The sequence below is a fragment of the Vulpes lagopus genome, chromosome 7 (assembly GCF_018345385.1).
Source record: "Vulpes lagopus strain Blue_001 chromosome 7, ASM1834538v1, whole genome shotgun sequence".
In the NCBI taxonomy this organism is placed as follows: Eukaryota; Metazoa; Chordata; class Mammalia; order Carnivora; family Canidae; genus Vulpes; species Vulpes lagopus.
The window spans coordinates 17,963,572-17,980,059 of record NC_054830.1 but is presented as its reverse complement, the minus strand read 5'-3'; the positions used below and the strand labels follow the sequence as shown (position 1 = coordinate 17,980,059).

The 16,488-nt window shown below is 55.7% G+C and overlaps 1 protein-coding gene across 1 annotated transcript; it reads right to left on the bottom strand.

Annotated features, from left to right (window-relative positions):
- Window positions 1-63: 63 nt before the first annotated feature.
- Window positions 64-14,716, bottom strand: P4HTM (prolyl 4-hydroxylase, transmembrane). Its single transcript, XM_041762174.1, has 9 exons — window positions 14,358-14,716; window positions 14,092-14,173; window positions 5,677-5,867; window positions 4,776-4,872; window positions 2,855-3,017; window positions 2,111-2,296; window positions 1,319-1,409; window positions 987-1,110; window positions 64-497 (listed from the first exon to the last, which is right to left on the bottom strand). The coding sequence occupies exons 1-9, from the start codon at window positions 14,694-14,696 to the stop codon at window positions 277-279; spliced, it is 1,494 nt and encodes a 497-aa protein (XP_041618108.1). The 5' UTR covers window positions 14,697-14,716; the 3' UTR covers window positions 64-276.
- Between the last annotated feature and the right edge of the window lie 1,772 nt (window positions 14,717-16,488).

Here is a 16,488-nt window from a genome sequence, read left to right as displayed (position 1 = left end):
CGGGCCCCTACAGGCCAGGTCTACCTCCCCCCGACCCCACCTGCTCCTTCTCGGCCCAGCAGCTCCAACCCGTGTAGTTTTATTTGAGGGGGCATAATGGGTCTGTACACAATAAATAACACGAATATAGGAACAGTGCCCTAGTCGCGGCTGGAGACGGGGATGGGGCAAAACATCGGCCGAGCCTTTGGCCTGCATCTGGACAGGCGAACGGCGGGTCCCCCCGACCTGGGGCGGCAGGAGGCCTGTGGCTGGGGGCTGAGGCGCGCCCTGCCCTCAGAGCTCCACGCGCGCGTCGCGGTAGGCCCGGTCCACGGCCCACTCTGGCTGGGAGTCGGCGCCACCTTCTCGGGCCAGGCGCGCCATCTCCTGCTGGAACAGTGCCTGCCGAGCCCGGCTGGGATCCACATTGATCCAGTTGTTGGCAATCCACTTAGTGCCGCGTGTGACCAGGCAGCCCCCGTGCAGCGAGTAGTCATCCACGTCGCCCACCCAACCTAGAGAGGAGGATGGTGTGAGCAAAGGAGGGGACCAGAGGGACTCTAGGCTGTGCTGACCTGAGCTTGACCTCATAGGGGCCAAGGGCATGGCCAGGGTGGGCCCAGCTGCGCACACATGAAGGGGCAAAGTCTGGCCCCAAGGTCTCCTTGGGGCATGGTATCTCTCTCCAACTAATGCATTGACAAAACTACTGGTCTGAAACCAGCCTTCTTGCTCCTAGTCCTGTCCACAGCCTGAGTCAATGACAGATGTGTCCCCAGCCCCAGTGAGCTGGAAGGCTAGAGCATCATGGAATCCATTACAGACCTCAAGGTAACCCAGGAGGCTACACAGGTGCGTGCCCCTGAAGTCACTGAGGATGGTCTTTGGGAGGCACCAGGGACAGAAGAACATTTGTAGGGGTGCCAGAAACATCCTACCAGGGTGGCTGTCTGGGCTGGGTAGACTTCCCTCATGGTACCCTTGGCCTGGCCACAGGCCCTCACCTTGTCCATCAGGCAGGTAGTTGTACCAGAAGACTGCTGTGCCCTGCCGGGGCTTGACACGCAGATTCCCCTTGTCACAATGCCTCCGAGTGTCACGGAGATCAACATCATCCTGAATCAGACTCTGTGGGCAGCAGGATGCTGGGGTTCTCAGACTGCCCCCACTGTACGCCCAAGAGCCAGGGCCAGAAAGCCGAAAGTGGCCAGAGGGAAACCAGTCAGAAGTGCCCAGGGGATCACTTAGGCGCATCATCCCAGGTCTGGAGGGGTATATACTATGATTGCCCAAGGCCCTGCCATCCCACCAGAGTAACAGCCTGGTTGGCCCTTACCATTTCATCGTAGGTTCTGTTGTCTGCTACAGGGAAGACAGTCTCGCCCCCACCGGTGACGTTGTTCAAATAAAACAGCACTGTCATGTAGCTGTAAGGCAGGGGGGCCTGCTGAGCAGCTGTGGACACTCCCACGGGCTTACCTGTGGGCAGGATAAGCTGCCCAGGTTCCCAAGGGCAAGAGGGGCAGGCTGAGATCAGTAACACTGCACATCAGTGCCAAGATGTCCCTAAGCCAGTCCTTCCTCCCACAAACCCAGTCTCTTTCTATGTGTCAGAATGTTTTGTGTGATCACAGATGCACTTGGCTAAATTGCATGACTGGCAGGGAAAGGTATGCGAGCAGAAGCAGCACAACCATGCAGGAGGGCTGGTTGGGAGTAGAAGGGGCTGACCCCGAGCAGTCACATGAAGGGAAGAGACCTGCCGACCTGCCTCCCTGCCTCAGCAGGGAAGGGGGACAAAGCTTCAAAGACAGAAGCTGAAGCCTCCAGCAGTGGAGGAGAATCAAGACCGAGGGGAGAGGGGGGCAAAAAAAGCTGGAGACTCAGCCTTGCCCCATGCCTCAGAGCTCTGAGAACAAGTGTTACTGTCTGTGGGTACCTTAGTTTGGCCACCCCTTTCCTGCCACTTGGTAAACAAACTGCGGGGAAAGATGGGGTATCCTCAGACGGATGGCCCAGTGCTCCCCTGGCCTGACACCAGGGGTATACTGGTAGGGCAGGGCTGTGTTTATGTCATGGGAATGCCTAGTCTGGGAGTTGAAGGCCACCCCAGGTGGGAGGTACTTGCCGGCAGGAGGTCTCGAAGGGTACAGACTCATTGGCTACCAGCTTGGTATGGGAGCAGATGGTCTCTGGGTACACAGGCCCGCTGTCCACATGGGCATGGTAGTGGCCTCCCTCGCCATACCGCACAACCTGCAGTGGCTCACTGAGCTCCACGATTTCAGGTGACAGGCGGGTGAGGCGTAGCACCCTGGTGGACAGCAGGCATTCAGCTGAGCAGTCCCATGCAAGGTGGTGCCCTGGAGAAGCCAGACCCCGGACCTGCCACCAGCTCTGCCCCTGCCCAACTCCCCTGAAAGCCCCTGACATCAACCCCAGACTGGCCCGGTAGGAGCAGGAAGGGGTTACTCATGAGCCCTTCTCCCTGGATGCCAGAGACCGCGCGTTGGGTGGGGAAGATGAGATTTCCACTAAATTGGGAGTGGGAGTCACTCCCTCCAGGAAGGAGGTTGCTTATCTAAAACCCCTGGCTGCTCAAGGGCAGGGGGGCCTGTGGACAGAGATAAGACGTCATTTCTCTAATTAGCGAAAAACAAACATTGCAATCTATTTCTAATCCCAAATGTATATTGTTTACCCACAATTAGGGTTAATTTGCCTTTGTTAATTGCCTGTCTTTTAATGGGTCCTAATCCCGGTCTAACAAGTAGAACTTAATCCTGAGTTGGCTAACCAAGTCTGTCCCCTTGGCCCCAACCAAGAACTTCTGTGTGGGCCCCACAGGACCTGCTCCTGCTGCGGTGCTCACCTCTGGCGGATGGCGCGCATGACGTGGTGGGCACCTTCGCCCTGGTAGAGCCACGTATGGTGGCTGTTCCGCACCAGCTCGCTGGAGGCCGCCTTGTGGCTCCTCATGTACTTGTGGAAGTCTCGAAGGTCCATGTCAGAGAACTCCTGCAGGCTCAGCACTCCTGCATGGGGCGCCATCATCAGTGCCTGCAAACTCATGTACGGAGGCCACGGTGGCAGGCTGCACCATCCTATCTACCCCTGGCTTCAGGCACCAAGGGCAGTGCACCTGTCCCCCAACCTGAACTCCTGGGTCAGATGAACCTGGCTTCTGTCACATCAGGCCCTATGAAGACCTAGGGAAGTTCACTTCCTCAGTTAAACCCTGATTTGGCCCCCCAAAGGAAGAAGCCCAACCCCTAGGCACTGGGGTGGCTCAGTCGGTTAAGCATCTGCCTCTAGCTCAGGTCATGATCCCAGGATTTGGGAATCCAGTCCTGCATCAGGCACCCTGCTCAGCGGGGAGTCTGCTTCTCCCTCTCCCTCTGCTGCTCCCCCCCACCCCTGCTCGTTTCTCTCAAATAAATAAATAAATAAATAAATAAATAAATAAATAAATAAATAAATCCCAACCCCCTACTAGATTGGCCAGAGCAGGGTTGCCAAGCAAAGCTTGAATCATATGGCCAAGACCCTAGGCCAAGGACTGCCCCTGGCCCTCCAGCCTGGCTCTGAAGCACAGAGTGGCTACTCTCTGGTCCTCTAGAGGGTGAAGAAAGAGTAGTCAGTGCTGGTTTCTACCCAGGGCCTTCCATGCTAGAGTTTAATCTGGGGCAGGTCCCCAGGAGTTCCCTTATGACCTCAGGTCCCAACCTGAATGGAATATATCTAGCTAGCTAGCCAGTCTTGTCTGCTGGGTTACCATGCTAGCTCAACAAAGAAAGCCAGGCCACTCCCCAAAATGAGAACGCTCTCTCCCTGTTCCTGGCCAACCCACAAAGTAGAAGCTCCACTTTCTTGGGGTTCTGGAAGAATAGCTGGTGTCTGTTCCATTTATAACCTGGCCAACCCAAAGGAGAAACCCATTTTTTTTCTTCTTTTTTTTTAGGTAGGCTCCATGCCCCCAGCATGGAGCTCAGCATGGGGCTTGAACTCATGACCCTGAGATCAAGACCTGAGCTGAGATCAAGAGTCAGATGCTTAACCAACAGCCACCCACGCACCTCTAAGGAACAAACTTTCTACTGTTTTGCCCAGATTTCTCTGAGAGTAGGGAACACAAGGCCTGTCAGCTTGTCACCAGCTCTGTACGTAGGGGCAGTAGCAGCATGATGCCCGTCCAGCCACAGGTCTTGGGCAGATCCTTCACTCTAGGTTGACCAGCCACAGGACCATTCTTCCAAGTCCTATTTCACTATTGTACCTTCCCCATTTCATCCAGAGCTGAGTGATTACTACACCTCAGTAACATCCTGGTTGTTATTACCAAAGGAGAGTAGGGTACTTGCATGACAGCTCCCCTACCCAAACCACGCCCAGCAGTTCGCAGGACTCTAGGTAAGCAAGAAGAAGGCAAGATCTTAGACTAGAGAGGGTGTCTTCCGGGGGTAGACCCTGTGCCCGGCTGGAGAGAGGTGGCTGGAACAGGATGAATGGCCAATCTCAAGCTGACCTCACTGGCCCTCTGCTCCTACTGTACCTACTCTGCCCTCTACCAACCAGCAACTCCCTTCCTGTACCCTAGACTGTACCTGTTGAGGTCAAAAGGGCCTCCAAGAACTGCCCTCTAGACTGTCACCAAGGCAAATGTGAGGACTCAGCCACCCAGGAGTGAGAGCAAGGCTGGATCCTTGCCTCCTCATCTCTGGCTACTCTAAAAGCTGGGTATACAGGGGGCAGGAGGCTTCCAGGGACAGAACTGTGGCGAGGTATGAGCTCACCATCACCATCAGGGTCAGCCTTGATCGCAGAGTACATCTCCTGAATGTTCTCTGGAGTCATCCACCGTCCATTTCCCAGGCGAGTCTGGGCCAGGACCTAAAGCACAAGATGGTCCCTCAGTGGAGTGGCCCCAATGATGAACAGCCACCAGAGCACAGACAGCTGCCCAGTTCTTGCAGTAAGGGCTAAGGGTTCTGGTGACGGGGTATGGTTGAGGACACAGGACAGAGCCTGAGGTCCCTGAGCTAAAGGGAGGGTAGGCAGAGAGGCCTACAGGCATCTGGAGAGGAGGCTAAGAGACCTGGGATAGCTAAGAGACCTATGGCCAGGCATTCCTGGCCCTGTTGGGACTGTGACCCACTCAGATACTCCAAGTTAGACAGGGGAGGCCAAGGCCTGGAGCTTGCATGTGAACAAGCACCAAGGGGAAGCCTGGCCAGGGCATGATCACTGGGCTTGTCAAGACGACCAGGCTCTGTGGGGCACTCTGTATAGGTAAGGGACTCTACACCCTGCCAAGACCTGTCAGAAGCCTGGTGTGAGGGCCATGTAAAAGCGATATGCAGACTTTTGGCTATCCTAAGACCTGCCACCCCCTCCACCATGATTTTTGTGGGGTGCCCAGCCATGGCAGCAAAGAATCCAGACCACAGATGGCACACCACCCAGGAATTGTGGCAATAATGTCATCACCCCCAGGTGGGTTTCTCCTACCATCTTTTGGGGTTCCCAGGCCAGCAAGGGGCTCTCCAGGGAAGGAAAAGGGGGCCTCTGGGACTGGGTATGTCCCAGCTGATCTGAGATGGCACCTGACTTTTGGGGCCAGGGCTGAGCAGGCCACTAGAAAGACAGTTCTAGACACTCCCACCCTGTGCCTACTCCAGGTCCCCAGATCCCAACCTCGCGGAGCTGCAGGCGACCATCATGGTTCTGGTCCAGCAGCCGGAAGAGGTCCAGCTGGCTGACCTGCATTGTGCCCATTGCCTCCTCGTATTCTTCGGTAGGCAGAATCTGGCTGCGCTGTAACCCCTTCATCTGGGCCAGGTGGATGATGAGCCGACATTCCTCATCACTCAGGAAGCCAGGGATTTCTGCCAGAAGAGGAGGTGGGTGAGGCCAAGGACGGAGCCAGGGTACCGATGCAGCCATTAACTTCCTCTCTGCCGAGTTCCTGGGGTACTCCTGTCCCCTGGTGGTCATCATGTCAGGACTTCACACACCCCTTTACCTCTACTCTGGACTCTAACCCCAGGATTGAGTTGTCCTGCAAAGGTTGGCCTGCATTTGGAACACAGGTTTTTGTCTTTGATGCGACAGCACACATTTCCCAGGGGAGCCCTGAGAAGCTTGCTAGAGCTAAGCTCACCCACCTTGGAGTGCGACTGAAGGCCAGAGGGTTGACATCCACTTCTGACTGGGTACATATTTTAAAGTGGGTGATGGTGACTGGGTTTTGCTTTCATTTTTGCTTTTCAGTATTGATCAAATAAAAACAAAGTGTGAAACATTCAGTGCTGTAGGCCAGTCCTTGCCCTCTACTCTCCTGCACAAGTGGGCGCTGACCATCTGCCTAGGGCTGACCTGCCCAGTGCTGGCACATCTGTCAGTGGGGGTCACTTAGGCTTTTGGCAGATGCTCCGAGATGATGCCCTAGGTATCCTTTTTTTTTTTTTTTTTAAGATTTTTATTTATTTATGAAAGACAGAGAGAGAGAGAGAGAGAGAGAGGCAGAGACACAGGCCGAGGGAGAAGCAGGCTCCACGCAGGGAGCCCGACGTGGGACTCGATCCTGGGACTCCAGGATCACGCCCTGGGCCAAAGGCAGCACTAAACTGCTGAGCCACCTAGGCGTCCCAAGCCCCAGGTATCCTCTGCTTTGGGAACAAGTGTACACTAAACGTCATGCCTCTAAGTCCAAGTAAAGGCCAGTCAGGCTTAGGGCTTGGCTCCAGTGGCTGGATGTCCCCACACAGGCTCCATAAGCAGCATGGTCGAGCTGGAAAGTGAGCCTCAGGCCCCAGGAGCCCCAGGCACTCTTAGACAGGAGCATGGCCCTGCATCATTCCCTCGTTCCTGGGAGAGAGGACTTCTTTAGTTGGGGAACAAGAGGCCCACCAAGGAACTGACTGGAGGCAGGGCCCTACTGCCAGTGACCCCTCAGAACCGCAGAGTGGCCTACCACCTCTCAGGGTTAGACTCCCAGCATTAAGTTCCAGGCACTGCCAAAAGGAAGGAAAATGGCTGCCCAGAGCCAGGAACGGTTTTTAGTGGTTTTCACAGTAGATCACACTTAGGTGGCACAGACTCTGTGTCCTGTCCTAAGCATGTCATCAACTCCTTAATCCCTAAATTCACCCTAGAAAGCCAGGCCCCCTTGATTTGCCTTTCTTACCCATGAGGCATGGCCAGCACAGAGACATCAGCTACTTGCTTAGGGCCACCCAGGCTGTTGTACTCAAGTCCATGCTCACAACCATATTCAGCTTCCCTGGGTAGATGACTCAGATGTGATGACACTGAGGGCAGGACAAAGGTCCCCACCTAGGCCTGCTTGACCCTCTCCCAACCAAACAAACCCAGAAAGGGTGTGAGCCATCTCCTGGGAGTAGGGTGGGGGGTGCAGGTGCTCTGGACAATGGGTTAGAACAAACTGCTAATCAACAGTCACCTCCTGGGTAGCTTAAAAAATAAATAAACAAGAAAAGTAAACCAGAAAAAGAAAAAACACAGGCCCAGGTTTCTTCAGTTTATTAAGTGCTGGTAATCCACAGGCCCAAAGATGCCACCAACCTCTACAGCCCCCTACAGAGTGCTAATCCAATGCAAACAGTCCAGGCCAGCACACTGGGGCCTAACCAGATGGGGGGGGGGGCGGTCCCCAGCACCTGGGATCTGCACAAACACTGGCTCCTGGGGTGAGGGTACAAACCTATAAAGCCCTCAACCTCAGCCCATGAAGATCAAGATAGACAAAGCAGGTGATGGATCAAGGGCTGTGGCTGTTAGTGGCACTGGCGGTGCTGTAGGGGGTCAGTGGAGCAGGGGCTCCCTGAGGCCCCACACGGTGCATGCCCATTCCCCAAGCCACGGTGCTGTGCCATGACATTGGCTACACAGAGATGCGGCTGCCCAACTTGCTGGATCATGACACATCGGCCGAGGCTCTCCAGCAGTCAGTCAGCTGGCTGCCCCTGCTGGCCATGGAGTGCCACTCTGATGCCCGCCTCTTCCTCTGCTCTCTCTTTGCTCCTGTGTGCCTTGACAGGTAGGACGGGGGCTCCTGGGTGACGGCAGAGGGACCTTTCCTCTGCCAGGGCCTGTTCACTAACCATTGCGGTGTACCTCTCAGGGCTGGGTGCTGACAGGTGTAGGGAGGGAAATAAAGATGAAGGATTGTCTTGTCAGGGTGTTCCTGGCACAGGGGAGCAGGTGCCCATGGGACAGAGGAGACATAGGCAGGGGACCATCAATGGTGAGCACCCTTGGCCTGGACCCTCAAAGCATCAAGGGCTCTTGAATGTCAAAGTATGGCTAATGGGTAGGCTGCTTTGGGTTGGAAGCTCCTCTCTAGTGAAGTGTGGAAACTGCTCAAGGGATCCTGGCAAGAGATGGAGCTCATCTGAGGGCCTTTTCTCCCAGAGTTCAGAGATCACAAGGCTGATTCCTCTTCCCCAGCCTAACCTCCTTCATGAATCACAGCTCATTCAGTTCCTTCTCTGCAGAGTGAGGGACCTTCCCAGAGCCTCAGGGTGACCATGCCAGTAGCACCAAAAATGGGCTCCTTCAGAATCCAATGATCGGGCCTCTGTGCTCTTTGCCAACCCCAGCCCTGGCCAGAAACTGCAGTCTCCTGCAGGCCTTCCAGGACAAGAGGGAGGGCTCTGCTTTCTCCTTCCAAGATGGGGGGTGAAGGCCCTTCGCATACACCCCTCTCTGCTGCACTGGATGTCCTCCTGAGCTGGAGGGGGGAGGTGCGCTGGAAAGCTGGAAAGCAGACAGGCCACAGGAGGACGGGGGTGGAGGGGTGGAGGGGGTGCATTAAGACCTAAGCGCTGTTAAGGGACATGCAGGGCTGAGAACTGTTGCTAGGTGACCAGGTGTCGTTGCCCAGCAACCGCAGAGTCCCAGGCTTGCCTCAGTACCAGGAGCGCGAAAGGGGGGGCATCCAGGAAGCCCGGTCCTCCTGAGCCACCCATCACCCGCCCCCATCCTTCCCCCCACCTCCGCAGGGTCATAGGCCGCAGGCCAGCTGTGGGCCCACCATGGCCTGCTACAGCTACCCCTGGCGGGCCATCCTGCACTGCAGCCATGTCCCTGCTGAACACAACCTCAGCCTCTGCCTCTGCGGTCTGCGGGGTCTGCTGTTTCCAAGGGCTCCCGCCTGGGCCGCCCACATGAGTCCCCGCAAGGCCTGGGAGCCGGGGCCCACCCGCAGTGCCCCACCCTCCCAAGCGACTGCCCGCAGGGTCTCGCTGGCAGGGGAGATGAGGAACCGGCCACAGGAGCAGGTCTCAGGGTGAAGGAATGGGGGCCAGTGAGAGGGCCCCCCCTCCCCCGTGCTGGTGGCCCCTCCCCAACCCCCACCCCCAGTGCTGTGGGCCAGCTGCAGGGACTGTGAGTTAGTTGCAGGATGCCTGCTCCACCAACGAGGTCCTGGACGTGCTCTGTGCCAGCGACTTTGGTGAGCCCCTAGTGCCCAGCAGCCCTTACACCAACCTTAAAAGTGCCTCTGTTCCAGCTCCAAACTCGATGTAAGACAAATGAAAGAGGGGGCACTCAAATGCTTTATCTGGTTAGAGCTACAAAATAAATGCCTTTAATAAACGAGGCATTGCTAAAAACAACACACCCAACAAATCTGCTTAGGAGGGTGACAGCCAAGACTTCAGCTCTTCTCTAGGACTTGATTAAGAGCAGAGCATCAAAGAGTGTGGTTCAGCAGGTGGAGGGAATGAGGGTACTCCTAGAGACCCTGCGCATCACCCCACTCCTCTGATTCCATTCAGCAGTGAAGGTAGGCTCTCCCAATGCAATGGGACATCCTTTCGTCTCTCAGACTGCCACCTGGACTCCGGGCTAGAGGTGCTGAAGACAGGCCCACCGCCTGCTGTACAACTGGCCCCTACTCTGCATCACTGGCTGCAGCTGGATGCCATGTGCGTGCACAACGTCTTGCGAGGAAGGCATGCTGGGACCTACGTGCTAAGTGGGGAGTGCAGGGCCCTTGGTTGCTGGTAACCACAGCCTATGTTTGGAGCCAAGGCCACCAGAATCTGCAATTGGCTGTGCACAGGTGGCACCATCACTAGTGCCCAGAACAGGGGTTAATACAGGCAGAGAGAGCCTGCCTCGGCCTTGGCAGCAGCCACACAAAGCACGCGCTGCCCTGGACACCCATAAAACCCTCTATCTTCTGCCCTTCATGGATATTTGCAGACCAGAGTCCAAAGAAACCCCAGGAAAGGCCCAAGCAGGACAGAAACCCACTTTGGTGGTCACAGCTAAGGGGTCCCTTCCTGCCCAGACACAAAGGAGGCTGGCTCTCTGGCAGCTGTGTGTGCTGGGTACGCAAGACCACCTTTCTGTCCTTCCCAGGCCTGGGATGACAGCCTGGCTAATGCCCACAAGCCCCAGCAGCCCAAGCAGTCTCAGGGCAGGTGCAAAGCCTGTGCTCACCCTGGGCAGGATGCTGCTCATTAAGCCCCACAGATTCCATTTTATCTGTCTGACCTTTACTGAGTCCCTAGTTCCATCACGCTGCAGGTCCATGAAAAGCATAGGGGGTGGGGACAAGTCCGTGCAGAAAACTACAGTAAGCTGCTTACAAATCTGAACTTATATACACACAGAGTTCTTTCCCTATTTCTGGGCCTCCAGTGTTTGTCAAGAACACAGTGGTCTTAAGTAACTGCCTAATTGTTTTCTTGAGCTGACCTGGAAATCCTATGATAAAGCAGTCATGGTTTTAAGATAAATTGTTTTGTGTATTGTATTGTATTACTCATTTACCATAACTAGTTAAGAAAATGGGCTAAAACTCTTTTTGGCCTTCTGGAAGTGCTCCTGCTGCTCTTGAAGGAAAAGCCAGATTAGAGGGCACCTGCCCAGGTGGTGGGAGGTCACTCTGAGCAAGCAGACCAGTGCTGGTCTGACTGAGTGCCCAGTAAATCCCTCCAGCCAGCCAGTCATGACCAGGAGTAGACACGACTCCACCGGCTGCTGGCTACACAGCCAGCACAAATCAGGCCTCCCCTGCACGCAGCTCACCTTTAGGGAAGGGTGCAAATGACAAATAAATAGAGAAGACAGTCTCCAGTGATGCTAAGTGCTGAGAAGAAAACCAGGCAGGCTGATGCAAAGGTGTCTGGGAACCTCTGAAGACCAGTTTGAGGTCAAGACAGGTCTCTGAGGAGGGGATGTATGCACAGAGGCCCAATGGAGCGGAAGAGACCCTCTGTGGGAAAAGCCAGGTCTGAGCCTTCTGGTGGAGGGCACAGCACATCCAAAGGCCCCAAGGCAGCATGAACTTGGGGAAAGCAGGAAGTGAATAAGGGGTAGCAGGAGATGAGGGGACCAAAGGAAACTGAGGTGAAGGGGGAATCTTGGGAGACTTTTAAGGAAGGGGGTGGTAAGACTGATCTGTTGTTTAAACACAGAATGGGGGTGGGATGGAGGAAGAAGTGAGCCTCATGAAAGGCAGAAATGTCCCCAGAGAGATGACAATGACTCAAAACTGGAACACCTCTCTTCTGAACTGAACAGGACGAAGTCCTCAGCTGACTTCTGATGGTCCAAATCCTTGCGAAATGCCTACCACAGTCAAGCAGGTATAGGGCCAAGCACTCACAGTGGGGCCTGAGTGGCCCAGGTTCCATTTGCTCCAGATCTTTGGGGACAAACTTGGGAAACAGGGAATGTTTCCCAAAGGGAGAGACTGGTTGCATGGGATCTTCCCCATGGAGTGGTGGGGCTCCCTCCCCTGCAGATGTGGGCACTCTGGGATAGAACCCATTCCCCTTGTCCCAGCTTATACCCTGAACACCCACCCCTCAAGCCCTGGCACCCCCCACCCCCACCCCGAGGCTGAAAGTCACAGGTCTGGAGCCAAGGGCAGCAAGGCAGAGGTGGCAGGGCCCACAGCAGGCTCATTATCCCTGGCCTCCCTGCCTGTATAGGGCGGCAGTAGATGAACAAACAGGAAGCCACAGAAGACCAACACTGCTCCTTCTTGAGGTAAGGCTTCCTTCTTTGGATCCATCCAGCACCACAGCAGTCAGGAGCTGCTCCTCCTCCAACATCCTCTCCCTGTGCTCTCCCTGCCTCACAAGTGAACTGCCTATATAATCAGCGATCTTTTCTTCATGTGGCTCACCTTGTTTAACCACGGGGCAAGCCCCAGAACCCCCTGGGTGAAACCTGGCGCACCGTCCACCAGCAGACTCAAAGTCAATGTAAAAGTTTGAGAGAAAATGGGAGCCACAGCTGGAGGCTCTTGCTGTAGCCACCCAATTCTCCCAGCCATGAGCTTTATAATTTGTACACAGACCCATCTGACGGCTTAACCAGACCTGTTTACCTCGTGTCACATCTCTCCTGCGGCCTGTAATTTGCAGGGTTTGGGTTTCTCATTCTCTGCTCTGCAGGACTTTGATGCAACAGCTACATGTTAGGGGGTGAAGGGGACAGTTATGGCCTCATAACCTTTAACCTAACATATATCTGAATTAAGTGCATACAGGTCCCCAGAAAACTGAGAGCACAACCTCTTTAGACAGGTCTGTTCATGGCCGTGTAGCAATAAAAGGGTGAGTGCTGTTCCCTTTGCCTGTATCACCCTTTCCTGACAGCCACCTGGCTTGATCCCATAGCTCCTAGAGGTCTTTACTTAAATATCTTTCACAGGGACGCCTACCTTGGTCACCCTGTTGAGAGTTTCAACCACAGTTGAAATTCTATCTTATTTGTCTGCAATCACTTATCACCATCTGACATGCTATACACATTTGTTTGTTTATTGTCTGCCTCCTTATTCGAATGTCAGCTTTAGGTGTGTGTATATGTGTGTGTGTGTGTTGGTGGTGTTTTGTTTTTATTTTTCCTATTTTGTTCAAAGCTGTCTTCCCAGCACTTAAAATAGTGCGTGGCACAGACTTCAACCTTATGCAGTAGTAATAATAGTAACAATATTTTAGAGCCCCTCCCACAACAGGACCAAAATAACTATTTCTCCTTGCACCGCATGAACGTGAAATCATTCTCATAGGTCTAGCCATAATCTTCAACCAGGGCCCTCTGCCCCAGGGGTGATAGCATGTGCTCAGATGCTCTAATTTGGTCCCCAGTCCTCTCCTTAAAGCCCCTAACCCACACAATCCCCCAGCAGGCAGGAACAGCCCAAGGTCTGCAGGTAAGTGTGTCATTGAAACTAGGTATCCAGGGCTGGGTGGGCAAACCTATCCTGGGCAAGGTCATGGGTCTGGGGAACCCCACCTTGCTGACTCTGGTAGTCTTTGAAGGACTTCAGAGTCTTCTGAGCTGGCATGTTGGCTATAGAGTACAGGCTCTAGCTGTAGGAGTCTGGCCAAGCAACTACAGCTCTCTGTGCCTCACTTTCTCACTGAGGAACCTGAGGGTGGGATCCACACCCACCTCACAGAGGGGCTGTAAGAATGAATTGAAATGATCATATGAAGCCTAGCACATAACCAGAGCTCAGAAAATGTGAGCTTATGGTGCTGGTTTCAAACGAGGTCACACTCCGTGGAAGGTTTTGCCTACTTATGGCTGAACACAACTCCATCCTAAGAACCCCAGAGTGCTGGTAGCTAAGGCTGGTGCTCCAGTGGGCCAGGTCTGGGGACGCAGTTTATCTACATTGGACACCTTCTCACCAGTCCACAGGGCCCACCTGGGCAGTGAGATTCCTCCTGAGGCACTGTGATCAGCTCGGACGAGGTCATCGGTCTCTCCCACCCTCCCCCAATTCCAGAATGTGACAGAATTAATGATGGCAGGCAGTGTTCAGAGGTGGTTTTCAATGAAGTGTTTAGACAACTGCCTCAGGGTCATAAGGCCCAGCCCTGTAATGGAAGATACGCTGCAGAGTAGGAGTCGGAGAGGAGAGTGTGGAAAGGTCGTCCTGTCACCCTAATAGGGAGGTGGGGGTTGGTAATTCACTTGGGGAAACCTTGGGGTAGAAAAAGAGCTACTTTGAAGCAGCCATTTTCAAAACATAAGTCACGTGGCCAACATGAGCCTCCAGGCGCCCCCAAACTGCAGCCCCTGGCCCCTCCCGGGAGTGCCCGGCGGACTTACCGAAGAGCAGCGGCTTGAGGCTGAGGGTTCGGATGAAGTGATCCCTGTCGGCGACCAGCTGGACCTTACGCTCGTGCCCCACCTGAGGGAAGGGAGCACCGCGGGCAGCCCGGGCCCCAGGCCGCGCCGCCCGAGCAGGGGGACAGGAGCCCGGGCCCGGAGCGCGACGGGCCGGGGCTGCGCGCGGGGCAGACGCAGGGAGGAGCCAGGAGGTCGTGGGCGGTCGGCCGGGAGGGCCTGGGGCGCGGCGAGGCGAGGGTCCTCACCTTGATGCCCTCGAGCCGGGTGAGGGGACCCAGTGTTGGCGCGGGCCCGGGGCCCTGGGCGCGGCGCTGGGGCCCGGGGTCGCTGCTCTCGTCGCCGTTGCTGTAGTGCACGAAGAGCAGCAACGCCAGCACGTTGCCCAGGTACAGGTGCACGAACACCATCAGCACCAGGAAGTAGGCGCGCGAGCAGATGCCGCGGGGCTTGCACAACGGCCGGACGGGTGCGTCCTCGCAGTCGCCCAGCGCGGCCGCAGCCCCGGTCCGCTCGTGTCCAGGCGGCGCCCACTGCGGACTCACGGCCTCGGGCCTCGGGGCCGCCGCCGCCGCCGCCGCCGCCATGGCGCCCAGGTCGCGCGCACGCCCAGGGGAGGGGCCGCGGGGATGCCCGCGCCGCGCCGTCGCCTGGACAACCGCCGCGGAGACGGCGCGCGCCGCGGTCTCTAGGAGACGGTGCCTGGGGATGCTGCGCCCGCCCGCGCCCGCGCCCGCGCCCGCCCGCGCCCGCCCCCGCGCCGCGCCGCGCTCCGTCTCCCTTGCGCCCTGGACCCCGGGCCACTCTGCAGTTTCTCTTCCCGGGCCGGTTACTGTCAGGAGGAGACGCACGTCCCCCAGGGCAGAAGCCGGCCGCGCCTCCTCCTCTCAATGTAGATGCTGACAAGAGCAGTACCCTTAGAAGAAACCCCAGTAGGAGTTCCTCCGTCCCCTGGGTAAGATGCACTTCCCTCTTCTCGAAAAAGTATGATCTGCGTTTTCTCCTTGCCGGGAGTGGGGTGGCAGTGACGCGGCAGTGCCAAGAGATGACTCAGTAATGCGGCGGTTTGGGGTTGCCGCGGAGGCCGACGACCGCACACGTGGGTGTAGGACCCGCAGCTTTCGGCACAGCCGCTCGCCAGCTTAGAAGGCCAGGACTGGGGCGGCCCCGGGGGCTCCGCGGTTTAGCGCCGCCTTCGACCCGGGGCCTGATCCTGGAAGCCGGGGATCGAGTCCCACGTCGGGCTCCCTGCATGGAGCCTGCTTCTCCCTCTGCCTGTGTCTCTACCTCTCTCTCTCTCTGTTTCTCATGAATAAATAAATAGGTCGGTGCACCTCACAGGGAGGCCTACAGGAGTCAGACCTTAAGAAGACGCTGCCTGGGACACCTGGGTGGCTCAGCGGTTGAGCGTCTGCCTTCGACTCAGGGCATGATCCTGGGGTCCAGGATGGAGTCCCGCGTCCGGGTCATTGCGGGGAGCCTGCTTCTCCCTTTGCCTATGTCTCTGCCTCCTTGTGTCTCTCATGAATAAATAAAATCTTAAAAAAAAAAAAAAAGCAGCTGCCTGATATGCAGGGTTGCATACACTCCTGGACAGTGGGATCCAGGCTGGAGTGGTCAGAGAGGGCTTCCTGGAGGAGCTCTGGCACCAGGAAGCTCAAACTCTTTAACAATAACCTGCAAGGCATGGAAGCAAGTGCTCTGGAGCTTAGGCGCACAGGAACATTTCTTGCTTCAAAGCTGGCACAGGTGAAAAGGGAGAGAGGCACTGTTCTATTAGGAAGGGACTATTCTATAATTGAGATACCATTGCCTCAGAGGAAAAGTAGACAAGATTGGGCCCGTTCAGGATGGTGTCCCCTCAGAATACCACCAGGTATGGAGGTGGGAGGACATACCAGTGGCCAAGTGCCAAACCCTGGGCATATTCATGCTCCCAGCTCTTCTAGTGCTAGATTATCCTCAGATCTGCATGTGCTTCAGGGCAGAAGCCAACCCCTCCAGGTGTACATGCAGACAAGAGCAGCACCACTGAGGCAGGTCTCACTAGTGGTTTCCCTTTACCTTAACATGTCTCTCTCCTTCCCATTCTCTTCCAGGAAAGTGGAGTCTGCATTTTCTGGTCTCCCCAATAGAGCAGGCAAGGGGATCCAAAGGCAAGCCCATCTCCTTCTCTCAGAGGTTCTGCACATAATCACAGGTTTCACCAGTGCTCAAGCACGTTGGCACATCCAATCATCCAGCTACCCTCAGGGACCATCTTGTCAATCTCCTTAGGATACTACAGAGAAACATTGCCCAACCAAAGGAGACATTCTGGACATTTCTAAGGGAGAAGTGGAGGTGGTGGTAATGGGAATTGTTATGGTTCAGCCAAAG

Excerpts from the sequence above, each read along its gene's own strand:
- P4HTM (XM_041762174.1), bottom strand. The coding sequence starts at position 14,696 with ATGGCGGCGGCGGCGGCGGCGGCGGCCCCGAGGCCCGAGGCCGTGAGT. Across the intron at positions 2,297-2,854 it reads ATGCGCGCCATCCGCCAGAG|GGTGCTACGCCTCACCCGCC; the intron begins GTGAGCACCGCA and ends GCTGTCCACCAG. Across the intron at positions 1,410-2,110 it reads CCCTTCGAGACCTCCTGCCG|CTACATGACAGTGCTGTTTT; the intron begins GCAAGTACCTCC and ends CCTGCCTTACAG.